Below are 25,559 nucleotides of genomic sequence, written 5' to 3'. Positions count from 1 at the left end.
CCATACTGATGCAAATGAATTACTGAATAAGTAAGTAAATAGGGGGGAAAGGGACAAATGTTCCTTAGAGAAGAATTCCAAATAACACAGGTAGAGGAACGAGGGAAATAGAAAGTCACATTTTTATGCCACATAACAGATGCTGCAGACAAGACCCAAGGATGAACCTGAAAATTAGTGGGCAAAACTCTAAGGAGAAACAGGGTATTTGCAGGGTCTCAAACTATCTTCTCCAAATTACTTATTAATTACCATGGCGCCTTTAAAACAGTTCAAAAATTCCTTGATACTCTTTTCTCCAGAAGGTGAAGTTTAATTCCCCTGTCCTTGAGTGTGTCTCAACTTAGTGGTTCACTTATCACTTATAAGGAACAGGGGATGAAAATGGAAAACTAGAGGCCAGGTGCGGTGGCTCATGCCTGTAATCTCAGCACTTTGGGAGGCCAAGGCAGGAGGACTACTTGAGGCCAGGAGTTCAAGAATAGCCTAGGCAACAGAGAGAAACCCCACCTCTACAAAAAAAAAAAAAAAAATTTAATTAGCTGGGCATGGTGGCATGCACCTCTAGTCCCAGCTACTCAGAAGGCTGAGGTGTCAAGAGGATTGCCTGAGTCAAGAAGTTTGAGGCTGCAGTGAGCTGTGATCGTACCACTGCACTCCAGCCTGGGCAACATCGCAAGCCCATCTCCAAAAAAAAAAAAAAAAAAAAGAAAGAAAAAAACTTGAAACTTTATCAAAGAGAAAGCTGTCAGATATCACCTAGTCAAGTGATGAAGGCTAATAACAGCAGTAATAAGTCATGTTGAGATCATGAGATATAATGATATGATCCAACAAGGGGGCCACTTTACCTCTGTGGTCCTCTTCCCAACAATCTTTGTTCCACAGACAGGGTCTTGTTCTGTGGCCCAGGATGGAGTGCAGTGGTGCAATCATAGCTCACTGCAGCCTCAAACTCCTGGGCTCATGCAATCCTCCCACCTCAGCCTCCTGAGTAGCTGGGACTGTAGGTGTGTGCCACCACACCCGGCTAATACCTCTTCCTAAAAATCTACAACCCCAGTCCAATCATAAGAGAACAGACAAATTCAAATTAAATGCACTACAAAATATCTAATCAGTAGGCTAAAAAAGTGGCAAGGTCAGGAAAAACAAGGAAAGATGAAGAAAGTACCAGGAAGGGGAGACTAAGGAGACAAATGGAGAATAAGGGGACAGGATGATCAAGTAACAGAGTGCAATGGAATCTTGGATTTGATCCTGAAACAAACAAAAAGGACATTAGTAGAAAAACTGATGGAATCCAATTAAAGGCTGTAGTTTACCACATTGTACCTATGTTTAATTTCTTCTGACAAATGTACTGTGGTCATGCAAGATTAGCATTAGAAGTAGCTGGGTTAAGTGCATACAGGAACTCTTCGTATAATCTTTACGTGTTTCTATGAATCTAAAATTATTTCAAAATTAAAAGTTTTTTAAAAGTCAATCTGGCCAGGTGCAGTGGATCACACCTATAATCCCGGCATTCTGGGAGGCCAAAGCAGGTGAATCACCTGAGGTCAGGAGTTCGAGACCAGCCTGGCCAACATGGTGAAACCCTGTGTCTACTAAAAATACAAAAACTTAGCCGGGCGTGGTGGCACACACCTGTAGTCTCAACTACTTGGGAGGCTAAGGCAGGAGAATCGCTTGAACCCAGGAGGCAGAGGTTGCAGAGAGCCGAGATCACACCATGGCACTCCAGCCTGGGTGACAGAGCAAGACTCCATCTCAAAAAAAAAAAAAAAAAGTCAATCTATCTGTTATCCCTAATAGGTCAAACTGCTGATATTCCACCTAAATACCATTATGGACTTAACAAACATGAGACAGGAATTGTGTGTGTCAGGATAATTTCTTAGTAATTTTTAGCTTTGATACTTCTTATCAATTTGATGTCCCTGTGGTTGTCATATAGACCAAATATATAAGATAATGTCTTTCTTCCTGTGAAAATCTTGGTTTTTCATAGTAATCTATTTATACATTATTATCCTTACATAGTTATATAATGTATCTATACATCACAATGCCATGTATGACTTCTAAGTGTTCTTTGAAAAACAATTAAGTAATGTAAGTGAAGAGGGATAAAAATGTTTTAATTGTTGAAATACATTGGTAAATTGAGTAATTTACATCGTAGTACTACGTAGATACACAAATCATTATCAAATTAATTTCCAGATATCCCACTAACCGTCCATCACCAAGTCCTTGAAAACAGTCAGAGAACTAATATGAAGAGATGCCGTAACACAGAATGAGCAACGCAATGGCTATGAAGTATTTGTAGTTGCACATGTCTTTCATGAAAGAAAATAAAAATGTAATCAAAATGTGCATATGGCATGCAAATTTGAGTTTATTTTTAAATATTGCAATGAAATACACATTGTTCCTAAAAAGGAAATTCTGACATTTAAATTAAATTTGAAAACCAAATAGTAAAAAACAGAAAGAGATAGTTGTAAGAATCCATTTACCAATTTCACAGCTAAAAATTAAAGTGAAGTAGAAATAGCGAAAGATAACAGACAAATATATTATTTTAGGTCATTCATTTATAGTGCCTTATCATCTTAAGTTATAAATAGAATAAGGATTTTGTTATATAAAAACTATCAAAAAGTATCAGTGAAAAGACATGACCTCCATGAAATGTGTTGAGTGGCCATGGTGGAAATGTCATAATGCAGCAGCCCTGGCTAGGCAACAGCAGCCTCCATGACAGTTTGTTAACCTGTCTTTCATAGGTGGCCACAGAAAGTTCCATAAAGTGTACTGTTTAACCAATTCCCTTCTATTACCACAACAATATGTACCCAGGGTTTTATGTGTACACTTAAAATTTGGGGGAATGCAAGAGGGAAGGGTGACTGTTTAGAATTTCCTTGGAAATGTCTGTGCACATTACAATGTCCCACGGAGCCAAATTCCTTCCAAATTGATGAGCATGCTAAGGAGACAACAGAAGAGGAGAAAAGAGTGAGCAAACGGGTACAACTTAGGTTAAAAAATATATTAGCCTTAAGCCTACAAGTTATTTACTGACTTTCTTTTAAGTAAAGCACCTATTTAATATCCACCCAATATTAAGACTCATGTGGCCAGTGTAGAGCTAAGCACTGATGATAATTATATAAAGAGACAAAGTTGGGTAGGAAAAGAGACTTACAAACTTACAATTAAAATGCATCTTGATAAGCAATGTCCAAACCTAGCTGCATTATATTAACATCATCCAAATTAAAAATAGAGACTGGCCACAATTCCATCCCTTCCCTACTTGGTCCAAACCTCCTGGGAGAGCCTAGCCCTCCACATTACACGGCGCTCCCCGACGGGATTCTGATGCAGCCAGGCCACCCATTGTCATCTGAGAAGCATCACTTAAGGCCCTCTGTGCTGGAAGCACTCTGCACATCTAACTGGGTATAACTTTCACCCTAGGGTCATCTGCAGAAGAAACTACACATGTGCATCCTGACATAAGCAACTTTAAGAGATTCTGAAATCACTCCTCAATTTGTTTCAAAATCAACCAAACCAAATCAACTTTGATCACTGAGTGCATTTAGTTCAGAGAGAGTCCACATGTTAGGTAAAAAACAAACAACAACAACAACAAAAGTGTCTCCAATCCTTTCCATGAAACATCTCTTTTCTAAAGTCTTCTCATCGGGGTTTCCGCCCAACAACTAAGGCCTAGAAAGCCATGAGTTCAGACATGTCACAGATAAGGACCACAATGGATGCTTAGCATCTAAGAAAAATGGGCAGCTTATCAACTTAGAAAACTTTTCAGACAATACGAAGCAGGCTACAGAAAGACCAGGATCAAACTAATTGTTTAGAGACAGAGTTAAACACCACATGTCCTCACTCATAAGTGGAAGTTGAACAATGAGAACACACAGGGAGGGGAACATCACACACCTGGGCCTGTTGGGGGGTGGGGGACAAGGGGAGGGACAGCATTAGGACAAACACCTAATGCATGCAGGGCTTAAAACCTAGATGACATGTTGATAGGTGCAGCAAACCACCATGGTACATGTATACCTATGTAACAAGCCTGCACGTTCAGCACATGTATCCCAGAACTTGAAGTAAAATAAAAATAAAAAATAAGTAAATAAATAAAATGTAAGGGTAATAGAAAAAAAAGAAAGAGTTAAAGAACGGGGAAAATTGAGATGAGAGAGGGGTGGCAATAAAATACTATATATTTACAGCCATGAACAGGAAGAAATGTTTTAGCTAGCTGCCTAAAGTTATATGAGCTTGCTCACCAGGATTATTGCTGAAGTGTTAGCGGCGAATTTCAGATCCACCCACGAGGGTGAGCAATCATCATGTCTAACACTCCCATGAGAAAACTGTGGTTGAGACAAGCTGAGGGAAGTTAAGGGACTCATCTTAGGTCTGTGTTGGTAGCCGAGCTGCCCAGTCTCCTGATGGCTATCTAGGCAGCACCTCTTTCCACTCTATTCCCTTGCTTTTTGAAATACATTGTGTTTCCAGGAGGGTAAACAGCAGTGTATTCTTGGTTTCGACTTACCTTTTCTATTTGATACAAACAATGAAAGTACTTCTGCGCAGGAGAAAACTAGCAGGGAACTCAGAAATCTATATGGAGGGCTAGAACTATGTTAAAAATACTAGAAATAGAAACTCTTCAGTGACTTCCCACAAAGAAACCGAACACCCTGTGTTCATGGGTACGAGGGGATAAACCTCCATCACGTTGCCTTGATGAGAAAATGTCCAAAGATGTAGCTACCCAAAGATTGTCTAAGTTTTTGTCAGGAAGCAACGGGTTACATTTCTATGTCTCCTTTCTCTAGCAGGAAAGCTTGTTTGTCTCTACCTGTGAAATTAGTCTGTAATCCCACCCCATTCCAAATAGCAAATCTAGTACTGGCCCTGGGCGAGAAGTTGGTTCAGTATCAAATCAGTCTTGCTTTTGGTCTGCCAATGGTTAGATTTTGTTTATTAAAAAAATTAATAGTATGGTGGTGATGACAATGATGATAGCAGATGCTACCATTTATTTCATATTTAATCCGATCAACAACTCTTCAGTGTAAGTATTGGCTCCATTTTTCACATAACAAAACTGAGGTCATAAAGGGGAAGGAACTTGCCCAGCTAGTCAATGAGAGCCTGAATTCAAAACCAAGGCTGCCTGACTTCCAGAAGAGAATGGGCTGTATCAGGAGATAGGACATTCCTAATCACTGGAGGCTTCAAAAGAGGCTGGGTGTCATTCAGCAAGAGTGAAATACAGTGGGGAGCCCAGCATGGAATGTGTTGTTGGACCCTTGTTGGACCCAGTGAACGAAGATTCTTTGTCTGCATGGAAATGCTGCTCCATGTCTTTTAGAGACTGGTATGCAGGGCAGTTAATAAATGAAAGTTATTTTTCTCTTGTCCTTATTCTTGTTTGTCTTATTATAATTCTAACTCCTAGCTCTTCGTCATCTCCATACTGAATGTGTTTTGTAAAACCAATCTGTTAACTTATACTCTGATTCTTACTATTCCTTCCTGCATAATTACATCTCTGTTCAGTTAGATTAGAACCAATATTAAGTGTCTGGGACTTAATTGATCGATTGCCCATCTCTACTGGAGTTTTGGTACTGACACATCTCCGCTCTGTGTATTAACCACTGGCTAATACCACTTCAAATCGATTCTAATCTAATTCCCAGTTCTAGCCTCTCTGGTCTCTCCCTGCCATTTCTCAAGTCCTAGGCCCTCAAAGATTTTTGCAATGAAGAAGGGTGAGATTTCAATGTTTTAGGTAGACACTTAGCTTGCTCTTACTAAATAAATTTTCATTTTTAACAAAATGAAATGGAAAAAAAGTAGATGAAAGAAAATTGATCTGATTATTCACCTCTTTGCAATAAAACACACTCAATTCCATAGGATGATACCCCTTCTTTAAATTGTGAAGTTCAGGATTTCTTAGAAATATAGAGCAAATAATATCTACAGTCCATTCATCAACAAGTCTAAATATATAGAATTATTTAGAAAAATACACAGTACCTCTTGATTCTTGAGTCATGATGTTATTTTCTTCTAATCTTAAAGAGAAAATTAAGAAAAGTTAAATGTTCAGATTATAAATAACATATTCTAATTTTCTATAGAACTGTAAACAGTAATGACATATAAGTATTTGCTAGTCTAAATCACAAAGTACGGGAAGAACAATGAGGAACAAATATAGTATGTTAAAAATAATGTAATATAGCCTTGTGTATAAAGCGAACATATTAATAGTCATTTAAAACTATACATCAGACAATACCTTGTACAGTGGTTTTGTAAATCAGCATTGTTTACCATGAGCCTCACTTAAAAACTGCCTTGAGCAAGAAGCTATCTATCAATCAAAAGATGCCTATTAGTCAAAAGGACTTCATTGGCCCCATAATTGCTAACTATTAAAACTCAGAAAATGGAGCCTCATTTCATTTAATTATGCAATAGGCAATTACTTTTCCTTTAAACAGCAGACTGCTTATCAGTCAGTCATCTTACATTACAGAAATTTACCCTTCTGTTCTATGAAAACGCCATAAGCTTACATAAATATTAGCTTTCATTTTCACACTGATCATCACTAAAATTAACAAGAAATTAAAAATATGGAGCATAACCACAAATAAAAGCTAAATTATGCTCTGGAATTCTTCTTACCATGTAGGTAGCCACTTCAACCAATGACTGCAATGAACAGACAGTACTTATACATGGTTCACTATAGCCAATACATAGATTGAGTCAAGTAAGCTGAAATACAAATTTCATGCTTTTTCATAAAACATAAAAATAAATAAGGGAAAATCAGTAGCACATGATTTCACTTACTTTTCCCAACTGTCTTTGTTTGACTGGACACCATATTGACAGCTTCAGATGGTAGGCCAACATATACTCCTCCATAGTTTCTTGATAAAAAGAAATCAAACCAATTTAAATGGTACTATCTATTTACAGGAAGCAACAGAAGCATGGAGTACTCCAAACAACTACATAATTATTAAAATAGCTCATGGTTTTTCAAAAGTAGAATTTAGAATATTATGGCCCTTGGGAATATCATTGGTTTCCTAGGTTAAAAAGAAGCTATTTAAAAAACAAAAAAGAAAGATGTATTGCGTTAGAATTTTTAGGTATTTTACTTGTAATGAGAAAGAAGAAAAGAATTTGGGATGTTACAATTTAGTATAGTATTAATTATTATACAGTGACATGTTACAGTTAACATTTACCAAGAATTCAGAGTGGTCAACGTGGTATGATAATAGGCATTACGGACACACAAAGATATCTTACTAATAGGGAGATACAAAATGAGGCAGAGAGAGCAAAAGAGAAATGAGGGTGGAGTGCAGTTAATCAGAGAAGCAGCAGGACAGGGAAGGCTGAGAGAATGAAGGGAAGCTGTCCAGTGAGGGAGAAGAGCACACCCGAACGCCACAGGATGAAAATGAGCACGCACCACATGCACAGAACAAAAACTAAGTTTGCTTGGAAGGAGGAAAGATGATGCATCCTGGGCAAGTTCTTTTTCAGACCATATGCCCCTACCTGTATTCTCTGTACCAATAGTTTTCCTGGAGGAATCTGTGTTATTGGGAATGTGCTACAGTGTGTTAAATCCATGAGGTATGGCCAAAACCATTCAAACTAAAGCCAGCTGCAACACCAAACATACCTCCTCTTGTCATCTTCTGTTATGGATTCTTCTGTTCTAAAAGGTCAGAAACATTTGCTATGAGACAGTTGGTTACATAGTTGGGGACTTCATTTTTGGTTATGAGAAAAAGGGACTACTGAGTTAAAGTCAATTTTAATTTTATTTCAAGTGTTTCCATCAGACTTAAGCAGAGAAGCAAAACTATCCATCAAGTGTTTCTGTGACAATATTCTGCCTTCACCTCAATCGTTCATACATTAAAACTTGGTAATTTTCTACAAACCAAAATGTGTGAATACAGCGAATGCCAAAATGCACAACTGCCAAATGAAATGGAAAACTGAGGGCAGCTGAAATTGGGAAGAAGCCTGAGTTATCGTCCTGTGTGTACCACCCACTCCCTGTGTGACAGACAGGCTGTGGGCGAGCTGCCAGCCTGTGTCTCATTTGTAAAATAAGCTGGTTGACCAGATGACCCCTCAGGTCTCTTCCAGTCCTAATACATGATTTTAGATCTCTTCTGATACTTCAGTAGCACAACTATAGGTACTGAAAGATTTCTTCAGGCAAAAAGAGTTAATGCCTATTTGATTTATTTTTATCTAAAAACATGAGCCATTTCATACATGATATACTGCAAAGACAGGGAAAATGTTTAAAAGGACACATTTAGAGGGGATCACTACTTTAAAATGCACAGATTCTTTCCTTGCATTAAGAGGAATCCAGGCCAGGTGTGGTGGCTCATGCCTGTAATCCCAGCACTTCGGGAGGCCGACATGGGTGGATCACTCGAGGTCAGGAGTTCGAGACCAGCTTGGCCAACATGGTGAAACCCCATCACTACTAAAAATACAAAAATTAGCCACGCATGGTGATGTCTGTAGTCCCAGCTACTCAGGAGGCTGAGGCACAGGAATCTTTGAAGCCGGGAGGTGGAGGTTGCAGTGAGCAGAGATCACGCCATTACACCCCAGCTTGGGCAACAGAGGGATACCTGGTCTCAAAAAAAAAAAAAAAAGGAGTCCATATTCTACCAGAATTCCTTGGCATATTTCTAAGAGAATCAGGACACTTTCCTTGAAGCACTAGTTGGCACACGTAAGTTGCTTTTCTGAAAGAAAAAAAAAAATCAACAAGATTCCAATGTATCTGGCTAAATTCAACTTGTAACGTTAAGGGGCTTCAGTTGAGAAAAAAGCAGACTGCAAACATCTAAACATCATTGACTCTTCTGATTCAGAGACTGTCTAACTCTGATTTTACCCACTTAAAAGTTGTGATATTTCAAATGTGACTATACATGTGCATGAGATTTTTGCTTTATTGGAACAGCAAGTCCAAGTCTATAAAGGAAAGTGCAGATTTAACAATTATCTGGTGAACGCCGGCCATGAACAGTTAATACTGCAAGAGAGTACAAAATCCATCTTGAGACCTAATGTACCCAAACTGAGCATACAGCTTAAATGCACCACATGGTTATCAGCTTCGTTCACCTCTTGTTCATGCTGGATCGTTTTTTAATTCAAAAGTGTCAAAGTTGTACTAATGGTGTTATGCTTATTGATGTGGTATAAGAAAGTGGTGTTTACTACTTTTAATTAAAATGGATTTATAATCCTTGAGTGTAGATAATGGAGAAATGATGAGGACAAACTCGTTCAAGATAAGTTCTGATAAGAACTGTTTACTTTGGTCCTGAGTGATTAACTTTCTCATGAAATCACATGAACCTGTGTGTAACTGGTCGCTTATGCCACACATTTCCTGCCACAACTATTCTTTTCACATCCATTTACATATCCATTTATTTTAATTCTTTCCCCTTTTGCTTAACTGTGCTTAAGGATATATTCAAGGTTTTAAAATATATTTTCACTTTCCCAAATGTAAGAAAATAGTCATTTACTTTCTCCTGTGAAATTATTCAATATCTTAAAACTCAATCTGCGTTCTCCATTACAAAATTAATCAACAACCTTACACGTATAACTGGCAGGAAAGGATAATGTAGTTGCCATATTTATTTGATAATAAATTAAGCTTCAGATATAATGCCAAATCTTAAAAAATACCAGCTATAAAGCCTTATAAGATATCCACTCTTTTTTTATTTTTATTTTTTTGAGATGGAGTCTTGCTCTGTTGCCAGGCTGGAGTGCAGTGGTGCAATCTTGGCTCACTGCAACCTCTGACTCCCTGGTTCAAGCGATTTTCCTCCCTCAGCCTCCCGAGTAGCTGGAATTCCAGGCACGTGCCACCACACCCAGCTAATTTTTGTATTTTTAGTAGAGACAGGGTTTCACCACGTTGGCCAGGCTGGTCTTCAACTCCTGACCTCATGATCTGTGCACCTCGGTCTCCCAAAGCGCTGGGATTATAAGCATGAGCCACCACGCCCGGTCAGATGTCTACTCTTTTAAACTTTCCACTGAGTTGTAAAGCCTGCGTTTGCATACACACTTCCATGTATAAGACTGTCACTTCATCCATTCCTTCCACAAACAGTTATTCTCCAACACTAGGACTAGAGACCAGGACTCCATGGGTACAATGATGTCATTCATGAGTCCCTCCTGTGTGTCAGGCACAGTGCAGGGCACTGCACGTGCATCCATGCTATTCCTCACAACAGCTCTGAGAGCCTAGGCCTGAGGAACCAGGTACAGAAAGCCATGTAATTCATAAACATACAAGACTAACAAGTATGACCAACATCGATACCCCATCCATCTGGCACCAAAGCCATGCCCCATATTCTGATTCACCACTCTCCTTCTCAGGTGGAAAGATGTAAAAGTCAAAAACACTTCCTGTGAAAGACGAACATAGTGGCTTCTCCTAAGGTGGGCAATTCACTTCCATACTGCTTTTGCAAAAGCTTTGACCATCACCCCATCTCTCAACCTGATTGTGTAACTATACTAGGCACTTTCCGAATCCTATTATATTAGTTCATTTAATCCTCATATAATCTTGCCAGGCCAGTACTGCTCACATTTTAAAAATGAAAAACTGAGTAGCATGATCGAAGTTACGAAGCTAAGTCATAGAGCCAGAATTCAAACCCAGATTTGTGTGATCCTAATTCCTGCTTCATACACTGTGGGCCCATGCTAATTTGCATTAGAGAAACATGCACCTTCCTGCAGCTGGAGCTCTCCAATTTGTATCATCCCACTCAAGAAAAGCCGGAAATGAGATGGTAGAAGACTCCTAGCCTGTTTCATCAGCATGAGAAACAACCTCTGACAGCTGCCAGGGACCATCAATCTTTGCAGATCTTGTCAAATTGCCACATAAGTCATTTTTATGCAGGTACAAGGATTGTTCTGACGAGCAGTTACATTAGAATCTATTCAACTTGACAACTAGGTCCAGACTAAGGTTAAATCAGAAAGGGGTGGTTGGTCTAAACCAATTCTCCTTGTGGAAGGATAGGTCCAAGCCATTGTGTTGAGCTGCTTGGAGAGAGAACCAAATGCTGTCCAGCCAGTGTTCAAGGGGACACGGGTATCCTACCTGCTGGGGTGGCGTGGTCCTGCCCCAACTGCACAAGCTTTAGTGTAAGGAAGAAAAATGGGTCAATACACAGCAATAAAGACCCCTGGTAAAAGGAAAGCCCGGACATGTTAAGCCAAACTCCTGACAGGCCAATGCAATTGCCTTAGGTTATTAGGCTTTTAGGCTCCATAGTCTAAAAAGCACACCTTCTGGTGCGGGGGACTCATTTCAATAAAGGTCATTTCTTGGTAAGAGAAGTGGACTTTATCCTCTGGCCGTTCAAAACTGGGATGTTAAATTTATTTTATCACTCAACACTTTCACAAGAAACTTAGTCTTTGGGATTTGAATCCTTGTTCTCAAGTTCTCAAGTTTTGAACAATGCCCTGGCTATCCAAACATAGGGGGTGCCCCATATGGAAACCATTTTAAGGAATCAACGTATCTTTTTCCCCCCACAAAACTCCTTATTTTGAAAGATTTTACCTGCCTTAATAATTTCAGCCTGGGCAACATGGCAAGACCTCGTCTCTACTAAGGACACAGAAAATAAAATAAAATTAGCCAGGTGTGGTGGTATGCGCCTGTGGTCCCAGCTATAGGAGGTGGCGGTCGAAGGATCACAAGAGCCTCCCTCTTGTGAGTAAAAAAGGTATGTTGATTTCTTAAAACGATCTACAGGGCAGGTACAGTGGCTCACACCTTTAATCCCAGCACTTTGGGAGGCCGAGGCGGGCAGATCACCTGAGGTCAGGAGTTCGAGACCAGCCTGGCCAACATGGTGAAACCGCGTCTCTACCAAAAATACAAAAATTAATTGGGCATGGTGACGTGTGCCTGTAATTTCAGCTACTTGGGAGGCTGAGGCAGGAGAATCACTTGAACCTGGGAGGCGGAGGTTGCAGTGAGCCCAGATTGCGCCATTGCACTCCAGGCTGGGCGATAGAGACAGACTCGGTCTCAAAAAAAAAAAAAAAAGATCTATCTAAGATGAGGCAGCCCAGATGTTCACCTGAGCATGGGAGACAGTGGTTGCAGTGAGCTGAGATCATGCCACTGCACTCCAGCCTGGGTGAAAGAGCAAGGCCCCATCTCAAAAAATAATAATTATAATAATGCACTTGTCAATATTTTCTCAGACACTTAAGTGCCAAAAGGAGCTTCTGATGGGCATGGGATAACTGAGGTGCCCACAGGTAGCTTATGTCATTCAAATCAAAGGCAAATACGTTTTACATTTACAGGTACACATCACTGTAGGCACACGTAGATTTCTGTTAGGTTTCAGAAGTTATAAAGATAGTGTCTGGTCCTTCCTCAGCCCTGAGGATCCAGAATGTCTTGCTGGAAATGGTCACGCTCAGGCCAGAACATCCACAGCCACGTAAGCTCCTGGATGAGCCACTCTGTTCTTCACCAAGGATGTGATTATTTTCTTTTCTGGTCACTACAGCTCCAGTTGTAGGGCAGTGACCACTGCATGGTCTGCAGCGGTGATTGCTGATGGACTGCAAAATTTGTCCCCCAAACCAGAGAAAGAAATGGGGAGGGAGAGCAGAACACAGAGCCATACCCTCCCCAGCCTTGTGAGAACAGCAGCCATGGACAGGGCCCAGAAGGTCCTCAGAAGGAGGCAGCAAGGCCCTAGTCTCTGCAGTCAGTCCTAATGCAGATCAGTAAGGGCAAGGAATGAGATGACTTCACCCTCTAGAATCTTCCCTCAGAGAGCAGGGCCTGGAGATTGAATTATTCTGTGCTGGAGGAGATAAGCAAAGTGAAGACGAGGCCAATTCACGGTGCATGAAACTAGAAGAGATCAAGCTGTGCTGCTGCACTCGATCACACTCTTTGGGAGTTAATTGGTCCAAATACCTCTACAAACTCAGTTTAAACATAAACTTTCTCCCTCAGAAAAGGAGCAAGTGGACAAACAGCAACCAGGATGAATCTCTCATGGTATAATCGTAATATATATTTTTTTTTCTGGAGAAGGAGTCTAGCTCTGTTGCCCCAGCTGGAGTGCAGTGGCGCGATCTCAGCTCACTGCAACCTCCACCTCCCAGGTTCAAGCGATTCTCCTGCCTCAGCCTCTCAAGTACCTGGGACTATTGGCACACACCACCACACTCGACTAATTTTTGTATTTTTAGTAGAGATAGGGTCTCACCATGTTGGCCAGGCTGGTCTTGAACTCCTGACCCCAAGTGATCCTCCCGCCTTGGCCTCCCAAAGTGCTGAGATTACAGGTGTGAGCCACTGCGCCCAGCCAGTAGTAATTCACTTCTAAATAATAGCCTCCTGGGGTGGAGGGCATAATTCAGGAAGCAATGCCCAGACACCCACAAGCCGACACACTAAAAACTGGAAAATGGGAGAGAAGCAACTTGGGGACAACAAGAATACCCCTTAATCTACTATAAATGGGGAAGAAACCTTGAAAATAAGGCTTATACCAAGAGAACCAAAATGCAGAGTTAGAGGAGATAAGAGATCAGGTGTCATAAACCAAATCACCTAAAAACAAAAAGTAAAAGGTGAATTCTACCAGTTTCCCTCCCACCTCTTCTGGCCTGGCCCCAAGAATTGAGGCTTCTCAGGACTTCTCCAATTTCACAACCATGGAGTCAAACGTTGGTGCCAATGCAGGGGAAGAGAAACTAGCCCAAATTACCAAGGGATCAAGGGTAATCTGGAAACAAGCACATGGCACATCAAAACAAATCCTGCTCTTGCTAGGGGACCTGTGCTAGACATTAAGTCCATTAGAGAAGTGAAAGGGGAAGGAAGACCCAAGGGAAGGGACTGGAACCAAGGGCTGGGGTTTGGTTGAAACAACATCTGCTTTACATCTGTGCCCAGAGCCAATCTTAGAAGGAAGACTGACTTCTGGAGTCCAAAGAGTGCTAGAGGAAGCCAGTACTAAAGGATTTACATTCATTTCACTGAGCAGTGATTCCATGTTCTAGTTACACACGAGACACTACTCTGAAGAATCAACTTGTGTAATAAGCTCGTTTTTCCAGGGTAAGCATGACTGAAAACCTATCGGTAAATTATTGCCTTCTCTGGTATCAAGACAATGTTGTTTCTCATCATCTATACCATTTGAAAAATTTGTGGAAAGCAATGCAACATTTGAAAAAAACCTAAGAGTGAAATATTTTTTAATCATAACCTCAAATACCATCTTATCAGGAAAACCCTGTATTTATTTATTTTTTATTATTGTTTTGTTCTTTTCTGAGACAGGGTCTTGCTCTGTAGCCTAGGCCGGATAGCAGTGGCACAATCACAGCTCACTGCAGCCTCAACCTCTCAGGCTCAAGCGATGCTCCCACCTCAGCCTCCCTAGTAGCTGGGACCACAGGCGCACACCTCGCACCTGGCTAACGTACTTTTTTTTTGTTTTTGTAGAGATGGAGTCTCACTATGTTGCCTACACTGGTCTCAAACTCCTCAGCTCAAGTGATTCTCCCACCTCAGCCTTATGAGTGGCCGGGACTACAAGCATGCGCCACCACGCCTAGCTATAAGACCTTTTAAACCACAAGAACGTTCCCTAAGAACCATAGAACATGTATTCACCAATTTGGACCAGGTTGAATAAATTCACTGAGCCCAGCACAGTGGCTTACATCTGTAATCTCAGCACTTCAGGCAGCCGAGGCAGACAGATATCTTGAGCCCAGGAGTTCAAGATCAGCTGGGGCAACAAAGGGAGACCCTGTCTCTTCAAAAAATACAAAATAAAATAGCCAGGCATGCTGGCTTGCACCTGTAGTCCCAGCTACTCAGGAGGCTGAAATGGGAAGACTGCCTGAGCCCGGGAGGTCGAAGTTACAGTGAGTCATGATCGCACCACTGCACTCCAGCCTGGGCAACAGAGCAAGTCTCTTTCTCTCTCTCTCTCTCTCTCTCTCTCTCTCTCACACACACACACACACACACACACACACACACACACACACATACACACACAGAAAATACATTGGGCATGCAATTAAAATCAGGTCTTTTGTTAGCAAAAAATGTAGCTTCTTTTATCAAAGAACAGGTGATCAAGGAGAAAGAATGAGTCGAGGATCAAGTCACCCGTTGAGTATCATAATCATCTCCTAGCCTAAGGTCACACACTTACAGGGCTCTGACTCAGACTTTCACTCATAGTGTTAATAAAATTGTTTGCAGAAACAAGTGTTATTCACGGTGGACCCCGTAACTCATATTCTCCCCACTTTCAACGTCTTTTGGGATTGTTGAAAAGATAAATCCTCAGTTAACGGTTTAAACACGACTCACTCTTGTTGAGTAAGATATTGTTTAGTCATATGTACCTTAGCAAAGTTGGCTTGACACTTGGCATGCAAGAAAAAGGAAGAAGAAAAGAAATAAAAGCAACTGACCAAAGGCAACCACTGCAACTCAGATTACAGATGGATAGCTTCAGGTTTCCTCTGTCTGACAGTTTCTATTAATTCCACTTCTAGCTCACTTACTGTGAACTTGCTAAAACCAGCCCGGTGCTCTTCTTACCCTTCTCAGGGTGAATAGCAGTGCTGATCCAGATTCTCTAGGTAGTTATGAACCCTTCTGTTTTACACTAAGGTCACAGACTTTTTCTGAATGAACCAGACAGTGAACGTCTCTCTAATCATAAATAAGCTCCACCTTCCTGCAGGTCGGGGTTCTGGAAGGTGAGCTGCCTCCAAAATGACCACGTCTCTGTGGCTGCTCTTTGGGGTGGGTGGGCTTTCACCGACCTGGCCTTTTTTTTTAATTAATGTATTTTTTGCATGCCAATTTAAAACCAAATATGTGTATGGAACACCTAAACCTTACAATCATTTTATATTACTATGATTTATCTTATCAATAACTATCACTTTAATTAAGTGAAACCTTATCCAAAGTTAATATACAAAATAGGAATCTCTATCTTTTTCTTAGTAATATGTGGTAGTCAAAATTTTTCATCATTATATTTACTTAGTTTCTGGGTTGTATAAAACAGCTATCCTAAGTGACCTAAAGATTTTAACAGTGAAATAATGGACCCATGTCATGATCAAGGACAAATACAGATGACAAATATTAGGTAGCAGCCAACCACTCGAAACAGCATCTCCCGAGTCATCCTTGCTACAACTTGCCTGAAAATTCAGAAAGTTCTCACTTCCCTTAGGCTTCCAGAATTAACAAAGTCATGTGGCAAAGAAATGATTTATTTTTTACTTACTCATCAAGAAAAATGTTCTAAATATATAGCTATTCTTATTAGGGCTGATCTAAAAAGCAAAAAGCAAAACAAAAAAAAAAGGCCTGTAGTCTTTTCTTTTTCATATTTGCAGTGTCACTAAAGAGGCTAAACTTATTTTGATTCGTAAACAGTAAAAATTGAATACGGAAACCCTGGAGACCATGGTTTTCCAGATCTGTTTCCAGTTACCATTCATGATAACCTTCTGGAATAGGTTTATTAATTGATTGTGTTTACTTCCATCTACACTACAATTCTCCAGATAAAATAAAATTATTTAATTTTCTTTATAACATGTTTTCATGATGGTTCCTGCTCCTTGGGGTGGTTTCAATCCATTCTAGCAAACCCTTAATTACACAATGAATTATGTTTGACCATTGGCTGTTTTGGCCTATGTTTAATATTATTCATTTCTTCCCAATTTCAAAACTTCTTTGGACAGTTTTCTTTTGATCTCTCTCCCTGGATGAGCCCACTGGCCAACATTAGTCCCTTTCTTTCTTCCAGCGTGTATGGCTGGAGAACATGAGTAACATTCACTTCAAAGGAATGCTTTCAACTTCTCTTTGTCCAGAAGCAAGGGATCAAGAGCCGGTCTGCAAATTCCCTGTCCTCTCCGGCTCTCCTCCTAGTTATTCTCTTACTAAGGGGCACACAGTGTTAGGAATTATTTCAGAATTGGTTGTAAAGCATCATTTGCTATAAGGCAAGGGTGCACTCTTCATCTCTTTACCTAAGAAATTTTGCTTTTCCTTGCTGGCACCACTTTTCTCAAAACCTCAAGAATACGCATCTTGTTCTCACCTATCCCAACCTCACCTAACAGGAGATGGAGCCAGCATGCTCCTCATCTCCCCCACACAGCTCTTACAGGTGGGACCATTTCGTTTTCACTCAGAACCTCTCTTCTCTGGAGCCTAAATTCTGCCACAAATGTCCCCAGTGCACCAAAGATTTTGACCCTGACCCAAAGATTTTCCTTCTGAGCACCATTATCTTGGTCAATTTTAAAATCCATGAAAACGGCCAGGCACGGTGGCTCACACATGTAATCCCAGCACTTTGGGAGGCCGAGGTGGGCAGATCACAAGGTCAGGAGTTCGGGACCAGCGTGGCCAATATGGTGAAATCCTGTCTCTACTAAAAATACAAAAATTAGCCAGGCATGGTGGCACACGCCTGTAGTCCCAGCTACTAGGGAAGCTGAGGCAGGAGAATCACTTGAACCCAGGAGGCAGAGGTTGCAGTGAGCTGAGATAGCGCCACTGCACTCCAGCCTGGGCGACAGAGCAAGACTCTGCCTAAAAAAAAAAATTCATGAAAATCATCCATCCAACCTCTCACCTCACATTTTGCTGACTTCCTCTATCCCAACAACTTCTGTGCTGCTCTGCTAACATAATCCCACGGCTGCTCCATGGAGCTTAGTTCCTCGAACAATTTTACCACATTTTAGAGTAGAAAATCCCACTTCCTAGGTAGAAAAAAAAAATCTTCCTTTCGATAGTCCCGTCATTCCCAAGAAGCCTGCTTTCTTACTGCATCATCAGTTCCAGTTCATCCATCCCTCCCCGTCCTCCCCATCCATCAGCCCCTTGTGCCTCCCTTTCCCTCTCTCCCTAGCATGCGTCTTGCAGTCAAATATTTCTGCAGCACTTGCTGTTCACCACCTATTCCTCTCCATCCCTGGATGAATCTGTCCATCTGCTTTCTCTCTTCCTGCTCCTATTTCACAGGGTCCTACCTAAGGAAAATCTCATCATGGCTAACAATGGGAATATATGATTTCTAACCACAGCAAGGCCCTCAATATGCTAGGTCTTCTGCCATCAAGTATTTATGTCACAGGCCCTGCCAAATTTTTTCAACAACATTTTAAACTAATAATTCTAGCTGTCATTCACCGGGGCAACAAGCATGATGCCAAGTATTTTCCTAGGATATTAAATATACTGTATTTGTAATCTGTCCCTCAAGCAGTTACTTCAGCCCTCTGTGCTCCCCATCTCCTCACCTGTTAAATGAAACATCATTATTCTGTCCATCAGATTATCATGGGTATGGAAGGAGATAACGTACAGAAAATGCTGGAAATCAGTGTATGGTGCACAGTCCTCAGTAAAGATTAGCTACTACTGTAAGAATGATGATGATGAAGATGATTACCCTGCACAATTATTACATTATCCCAATTTCACAGATAATTATACTAGGGACACAATGTAACACAGCTAGTAAATGGTGAAGGGAATTTTAAACACAGGTCTCTCTGCTTCCAACAGGCTTTTCCAATGCTACTTCAACCCCATCCTCTTCACCCTCAGAAGACAGCCTTGCCTCCTACTACATGGATGAGAAAAGAGCCCATCAGACACCCTCAGGTCTGTATCTATGAGGGGCAGAGAGGGCCCAGCTGACATGGTGCATTAGACATGGGAAATTTATAAAGGATCCCAAGAAACTCAACATAAGAGATTCATCATTTCTTTTTTCCAAACACAAAAACAAAAACAAATTGCCAGTGGGTTTTATGTTATTTCATTCCAAAATATTTTTCTTTATATTTGCTACCTTCCATAAAAATAAAATAGCTCTGCCAAGGAAAGAATCTCAGTAAAATTCACTGTACACGTTTTAAGTGAAAGAAGTATTTGAATTACATTGTTTACATTGAGTGGCTATAGTTTTTTATTTTCAACAGCAAATATTATATTTGAGTCAACTTATTTAATACTGTTTCTTATTTGAAACATAGGTATAATATTCTTATAAATATTGCTTAAACTTTAAATCAAGACTTTTTTAAGAACACGAAAATTGATCTACAAAGAAAAAATGTTTTCAATTAAATTCCAATTGTTTCTGCTGGCCCACTTACAATTTCTCCCCTTTTTTTGGTAATGGCATCCCAATTTTTCTGTGGGGAACTACCACCGCTCTTTGGCCATATGGTTAGGTGGGGGCTAATGATACTGATTGGCTCCAGTGGTGAGCACATGACCGCAGCCTGGCCAATAAGAACCCCACATTCTCCTGGCCCACTGACTGATTCAGAGATAGGAACACGACTCCAACGGGCCAGGAAAGCCCAGCCCTAGGACTTTTGATCAAACTACAAGGAAAAAGAAGTTGTTTTTTCCACAGGAATTACTAAGCTGATAAGATATAAACTGGTCCTGTTTGTCACCACTTGAGGAAAGCTGCCTAAGAATGAAGACGAAAGCAGAGAAGAGAGTTTCTTCCTGTCGTTTGATCACCTGGATCCAGCTGTGACTACAGCCAAGTCCCTGGAGCTTTTCCACTCCACATGCCAACAAATTCCTTTGTGTTTGTTTGTCTAGGCCAGTTTAAACTGGGCTTCTGCCATTTCCTACCAAAAATATCCCACGCAGCCTACTGGTGCCAAGTAGCTGAGAATCTGCCACAGTAAAATAAGAACATGGTTGATGTTCGCAGGTTTGTGAAAGCAGCCGAATGTCATTACCTTGAATTCACTTCTTTTTTTGTTTGTTTTGTTCAGTGTGTTACTGCACTGTGATTTAATTTCAAAGAGACAGAAAGAGAGGAAAAGAAAGGCTTGTTTTCTGATACGCATGTAGGCTTTTTCTTACGATGATTAAGTTTCTAGACATTGTCAACCATGCTTTCAAGTTTTGAAGGTGAACCTAGCTAGGTTTTGAGTTCTCTAGCCTATTATAGGATCTATGTACATCGTTATTCTCTCCACCACCAGAGAAAAACCCACTCCCCAAACTACCATCAGTTTTTTCTTACTGTCCTGGTTCCTGCCTTTTAGCATACAGCAATATCCATGCCTCCTCCATGTCAAAAAAATAATTTAAAAAAAAAAGACAAAAGGAAAAACAAACTTCAATACACAAAATCAATCACACTCACAATTGGGCAGAAATAAATAACCAAAAAACACTTGAAGAAAAGTGTAAAATGTTCACAATGATTGTCTCTGGTATTCTAACTGAATTTTTCTCTTAAAAAATACTTCCCTGTACTTTCCAAATTTTCTTGGTATTTTTTTTATAACACAGTATATTTTGAAAATTTGCCTCCTCTTAAAGCCACCAACATCCCTCCATTCCTTACTGCCAAGCAGCATAAAACCAAAGACCCACATCACTCTCTCCACTTCCTCGCACCTGGCTCACTTCCACTTCGACTTGATTATCATTCACACTGCTCAACTGAAACTACAGTCCCCAGGGTGACCAATGTGGCCATCATGACACACGCAATGACTTCTCTTCCTCCTTCAGCCCCTGTGACCTCTTTGGACTATCAGTCATCTCTTCCTTTGGCTCAAGTTTGACTGCAGCATTACCCTCAGATATGGTAGTTTTTTCTTCCTTTCCTTCCCCATTAAGTCATTAAACAAATCTTATCAATTGCATTTTCTAATGCACCTTGTTTGCATCATCTCTTCTTCCCCTCTGCCATATGACCCTCTTGTAGCCTCACTTCCATTACTCCTCTGTGCCTGCACCCTCCCTCATCCCATGTGTCACATTGCTTTGGGTGTTACTGCCCTAAAACTCAAACATAATCATTTAATTCCTCCACCTTAAAATCTCTATCAGCCCTTGAATGCATAAAAAAAAAACAAGCACAATTATTGGCCTTGCACCCAAGGCCCTTCACAAGCCAGGCCTGCCCATCAACCTCATCTTTCACTTCTGCCCAGACTGTACCACAGGCTCCAGGGGACACCACTTGGTTGGCTGTTCTCAGACCTACTGTCTTCTTGCACTCCCATGCCTTTTTTCATGCTTGTCCTCTGCCCTGGGTTGCCATTTTCCCCTCTTTCCGCATGAACTCTTGTTCATCCTTCAATTCCAAAACCAGCATTAAATTCTGAATATTGGAATAATTAGCACTTACCACACTGTATTTTGGTCCCTAGTAGACAGTGACCTACTTCAGGACAGATACATCATTTTTTTTGTTATTATATACTGACTTCTCACCTATGGAAAGCAGCAAATAAATAAGAAAAAGAAGTAGTAGTAAAAATTGCAGACCTTTCCTAGAGAATTGATTTTTCTAATATATAGTATTTCTGGCTTCCAAAAATAACTACCATTTTCCCACAAAGACTTTTCTGTAGTCTGCATAATATTGTGTTTTCCCTTTTCAAAGTTCTTTACTCTCAATACTTATTCTATTACTTTGGCCAGTTCTTCTGGTTTGGGATCAGTCTGTTTAGATTTTTTAAAAAATTTAATGTGCATAACAAAAAAATTAAGTCATCTTAATTTCTTAGCTTGTCATTCATTCATGGCATCACCTAACATTATAGTCAAGATTTATAAATTTATAGCTTCCAGTTAAAAAATTGAACATGTTTGAATACACCTTTTGTGTAAGGAAAAGTAATATTATAATGTTCTTTAACTTTTTCCAGTTAAATTGACTGCATTTGTTTTTAAAAGGTCATTTATTTAATAAAGTACTTTATTTTAAAGTTATAGGACACAGAATGAGATACCGTCATAGAAAACCTAAATCTGAAGAATTCAGGATCTTAAATAGTGAAATAGTTAAGCAGTTACATGGCATCTCACATCCTGGAACGGTTAATTCTGTTGACAAAATCATCACTAAATTTTATTAGAAAAAGAAAGATGTCATGAAATCACTCCGTCCTTGAAGAGCAATGATGGAACTGATTCAACAACTATTTACTCAACACAAACTATGATCAAAACATGACATTAATAACTGTAGAGCACAATAAAATGGGTAAGGCATTTCCCCACTCTCAATCCCCAAGGGAGAAAAGACAAGAATGTGAAGAACTACGATATAAACGCAACACAATGCCTCACAAGAAAGGTCCAAAACGCTGTGAAGGTTCTGAGGAGAAAGACATGCTATGCAGCTGAGAGAGCCAGGAAATACTTCTCATGAAGGATAACACACAAGCCCTGCAGAACAGATGGCATTTCTATAAACAGAAAGGGAAAGGGCCATTCCAGGCAGTGCGCATGGTAAAACAAAACACAATGACAGGAGCAAGAAGCATGAGGTCGCAGGAGCCCCTGAGAACAGTGGCCTGGAGCAGCTCTGCACAGCCCTCCCAGCCCTGGGCTCTGCTCGCTCCCCACTGCAGGATCTCCTCCCACACCATGCGAGCCAGTCAGTTTGAGGCTAAAACATAAATGCTCTTCCTATTCCTAATAAATTCTGGGTTCAGTCCAGAGGACGATGGGAATAATTGAAAGGTTTTGAGCAGAGGTCCTACACAAGTGCAGGGCAGTGCTTGAGGAAAATTAATCTGGCAACACATATAGAAACTAAAGGCAGAGACTGAAGGAGAGACCGAAATATTGCAATAATAGGAATATGGTCAGGGTGCAGAACTCACTGTTGCTAAATGTTTGGGTAATAAACTCCAACACAGCAACCAGGAGCTAGAAGCCATCGACTACTGCTTCCTTTGTATCTAAAGTCCTAATTTTAAAAAATGTATATTCAAATATTTAATTCCCAGAAAGCTTTACAATCCCATTCTCATCTTCTCTAAATTCTTTGTAGTAAGAAATAAAGTCTGACTCTTTATTTTTCTTTTTTTTTGAGACAGAGTCTGGCTCTGTCACCCAGTCTGGAGTACAGTGGTGTGATCTCGGCTGATTGCAACCTCCACCTTCCCAGTTCAAGCAATTCTCCTGCCTCAGCCTTCCAAGTAGCTAGGATTACAGGGGCCTGCCACCACACCTGGCTAATTTTTTGTATTTTTAGTAGAGACAGGGTTTTACCATGTTGGCCAGGCTGGTCTTGAACTCCTGACCTCAAGTGATCCACCCACCTCGGCCTCCCAAAGTGCCCAGATTACAGGTGTGCACCACTGCACCTGGCCCTATCTTTGATATTTGACCATGGATGGTTTTTGAGCTCCATCACTCCCCTTTCATCCCACATCTGTGTAAGCCAATAAGAAAGTGGGGGCAATTCTTCCCTGTGCCAGCAGGAAGATCATACCTCTGCCCATTCATAAGTAGCCTCTGCCCAGCCCATTCTCTAACCAAAATAAAAACCAGACCCGTCTGGATGGCTGCCCTGCTCTCCCCAGAAAGCCTCATGTGAGTAATACATCTTTCCGCACCCTCCTGAGATGTGGTGAATCAGTCTTGACATCCAACCCAGTTTTGGGTGGGACAGTTGATCCCACCCTTCACTGGGTAACCAGAAATCCTCTTAAAAGAGTGAACTGCTGCAGTGTCCTTGCTATAGCTAGATTAGAGGCAGGAGGCTGCAGAGAGAGGGGGCATGGAAATCCCGAATGCTCCTGAGCTCCTAATCTCTCCACAGGGAGATGCCCATTATTAAATGTGCTCTGCTCTAAAGATAGCTCAATGGTGACTATGTTGAACGGCCCTATATATTCATTTGAATATCTAGTTATCAACTTTAAAAAACTTCAATGTGTACTTGGTAACTGCTTGGCCCCAGTCTTTCCGCCCCAGCTAACTCTAAAACACTGCATGGTCATAGGAGCTACGTGCTTGTTTCTCCTACAATCACTTGCTTTTAACTAAAAAAAAAAAACAACAACTCTACACAAGTTGGGATGGAAACACAATTCAACATTTCCCCTTCTTAAGATCCTGAGTTAAAGTGCCCAGCTATGAAAAGCACAAAGAACGTTCTCCAAATAGTACTTTAGTTACAACCAAATGATCATCTTGACATGTGCATTATATACAAAGTATTTCCATGTCTTTTCAGTCATACCCACAGAGATCTAAATGTCATAATCATGAAAAACAGCAACTTCCTCAGAAAGACAGCTTATAAAATCATTAATATTCAATACTTACACATCTTTGGCTGCTCCTGCAGGGCCTAGAGAAAAAAGAAGATAGGTTTGTATTGGTGTGATCGTATTGCTACAAAAATGTTGTCTCATACCTAACCAAAATACAGTAATATTCCTGAAGAGACAAGAAAATGGGTTTAAAGAATTTTTCAAAAACAGAGAAAGGAGGGCAGAAAATCATAAAATTCAAATCTTTTTTTTTTTTTTCCAGACACAGTCTCACTTTGTTGCCCAGGCTGGAGTACAGTGATGCAATCTCGGCTCACTGCAACCTCTGCCTCCTGGGCTCAAGTGATCCTCGCACCTCAGCCTCCTGGGTAGCTCAGAATACAGGTGCATACCACCATGCCTGGTTAATTTTTGCAATTTTCCTTGAGATGGGGTTTCACCATGTTGCCCAGGCTGCTCTCCAAGTCCTGGGCTCAAGCAATCCTCCCACCTGGATTGCCCAAAGTGCTAGGATTACAGGCATGAGCCACTGCACCCGGCCTCAAATTCCAATCTTAAATTTCAAATTTAGTTTAGGTTTCAAATCTTAGCTTTGGAATCTATTCCACCCATCTTTAAGAATTCCTGCAAATTACACAGTGCCAGTTCTCAAAAAGATTTTACAGATCATGTTAACCCAACTTCCCATTTTATGAATTTCAAAACTGGCAGACTTCGAGAAACATTTTTTTTCCTAAGCCACACACCTTCTAAGTTGATGTCTGCATGGCATGGTTAAGTCAAACTGCACCAATGCAAGCAGTGAGCTAAATGAATTAGGAAGTCTCAAAGACACGAGCTTATTTCCAAAAAGAGTCACATGTGTCTCTTAACTCTGCTCCCATTGGCTTCCCACCTGTGATGGTTAATACTGAGTGTCTACTTGATTGAACTGAAGAATGCAAAGTATTATTCCTGGGTGTGTCTGTGAGGGTGTTGCCAAAAAAGATTAACATTTGAGTTAGTGGACCAGGAGAGGCAGACCCACTGTTAATCTGGGTGGGCACCATCTAATCAGCTGCCAGCACAGCTAGAATAAAGCAGGCAGGAGAAGGTGCAAAGAGCAGACTTGCTGAGTCTTACGGCCTTCATCTGTTTCGCATGCTGGATGCCTCCTGCCCTCGAACATTGGACTCCATGTCCTTCAGCTTTTGGACTCTTGGACTTAGACCAGTAGTTTGCCAGGGGCTCATGGGCCTTGAGCTATA

The 25,559-nt window shown here is 40.7% G+C and overlaps 1 protein-coding gene across 2 annotated transcripts; it reads right to left on the bottom strand.

Annotated features, from left to right (window-relative positions):
- Positions 1 to 2,123: 2,123 nt before the first annotated feature.
- Positions 2,124 to 24,389, bottom strand: LOC105507034 (chromosome unknown open reading frame, human C12orf75). Of its 2 annotated transcripts, none has more exons than XR_001001030.1 (5): positions 24,365 to 24,389; positions 7,784 to 7,819; positions 6,934 to 7,013; positions 6,106 to 6,143; positions 2,124 to 3,001 (listed from the first exon to the last, which is right to left on the bottom strand). XR_001001030.1 is itself a non-coding variant. In XM_011935387.1 (5 exons), exons 1-4 carry the CDS (start codon positions 19,437 to 19,439, stop codon positions 6,139 to 6,141), a joined length of 150 nt encoding a protein of 49 aa, XP_011790777.1. In that variant the 5' UTR covers positions 19,440 to 19,476; the 3' UTR covers positions 2,124 to 3,001; positions 6,106 to 6,138. The 2 variants fall into 2 exon arrangements, 1 of the variants encoding a protein (XP_011790777.1); XM_011935387.1 differs by lacking the exon at positions 24,365 to 24,389 and adding an exon at positions 19,411 to 19,476.
- Between the last annotated feature and the right edge of the window lie 1,170 nt (positions 24,390 to 25,559).

Source organism: Colobus angolensis, unplaced genomic scaffold, assembly GCF_000951035.1.
Source record: "Colobus angolensis palliatus isolate OR3802 unplaced genomic scaffold, Cang.pa_1.0 Scaffold10, whole genome shotgun sequence".
Taxonomy (NCBI): Eukaryota; Metazoa; Chordata; class Mammalia; order Primates; family Cercopithecidae; genus Colobus; species Colobus angolensis.
This window is presented reverse-complemented; position numbering and strand designations above follow the sequence as displayed.

Coding starts and splice junctions, on each gene's coding strand:
- LOC105507034 (XM_011935387.1), bottom strand. CDS start 19,439: ATGCCATTACCAAAAAAAGGGGAGAAATT. Junction 7,820..19,410: donor CCAAAAAAAGGGGAGAAATT/GTAAGTGGGCCA, acceptor CTGACCTTTTAG/AACAGAAGAATCCATAACAG. Junction 7,014..7,783: donor ACAGAAGATGACAAGAGGAG/GTATGTTTGGTG, acceptor CTTTTTATCAAG/AAACTATGGAGGAGTATATG.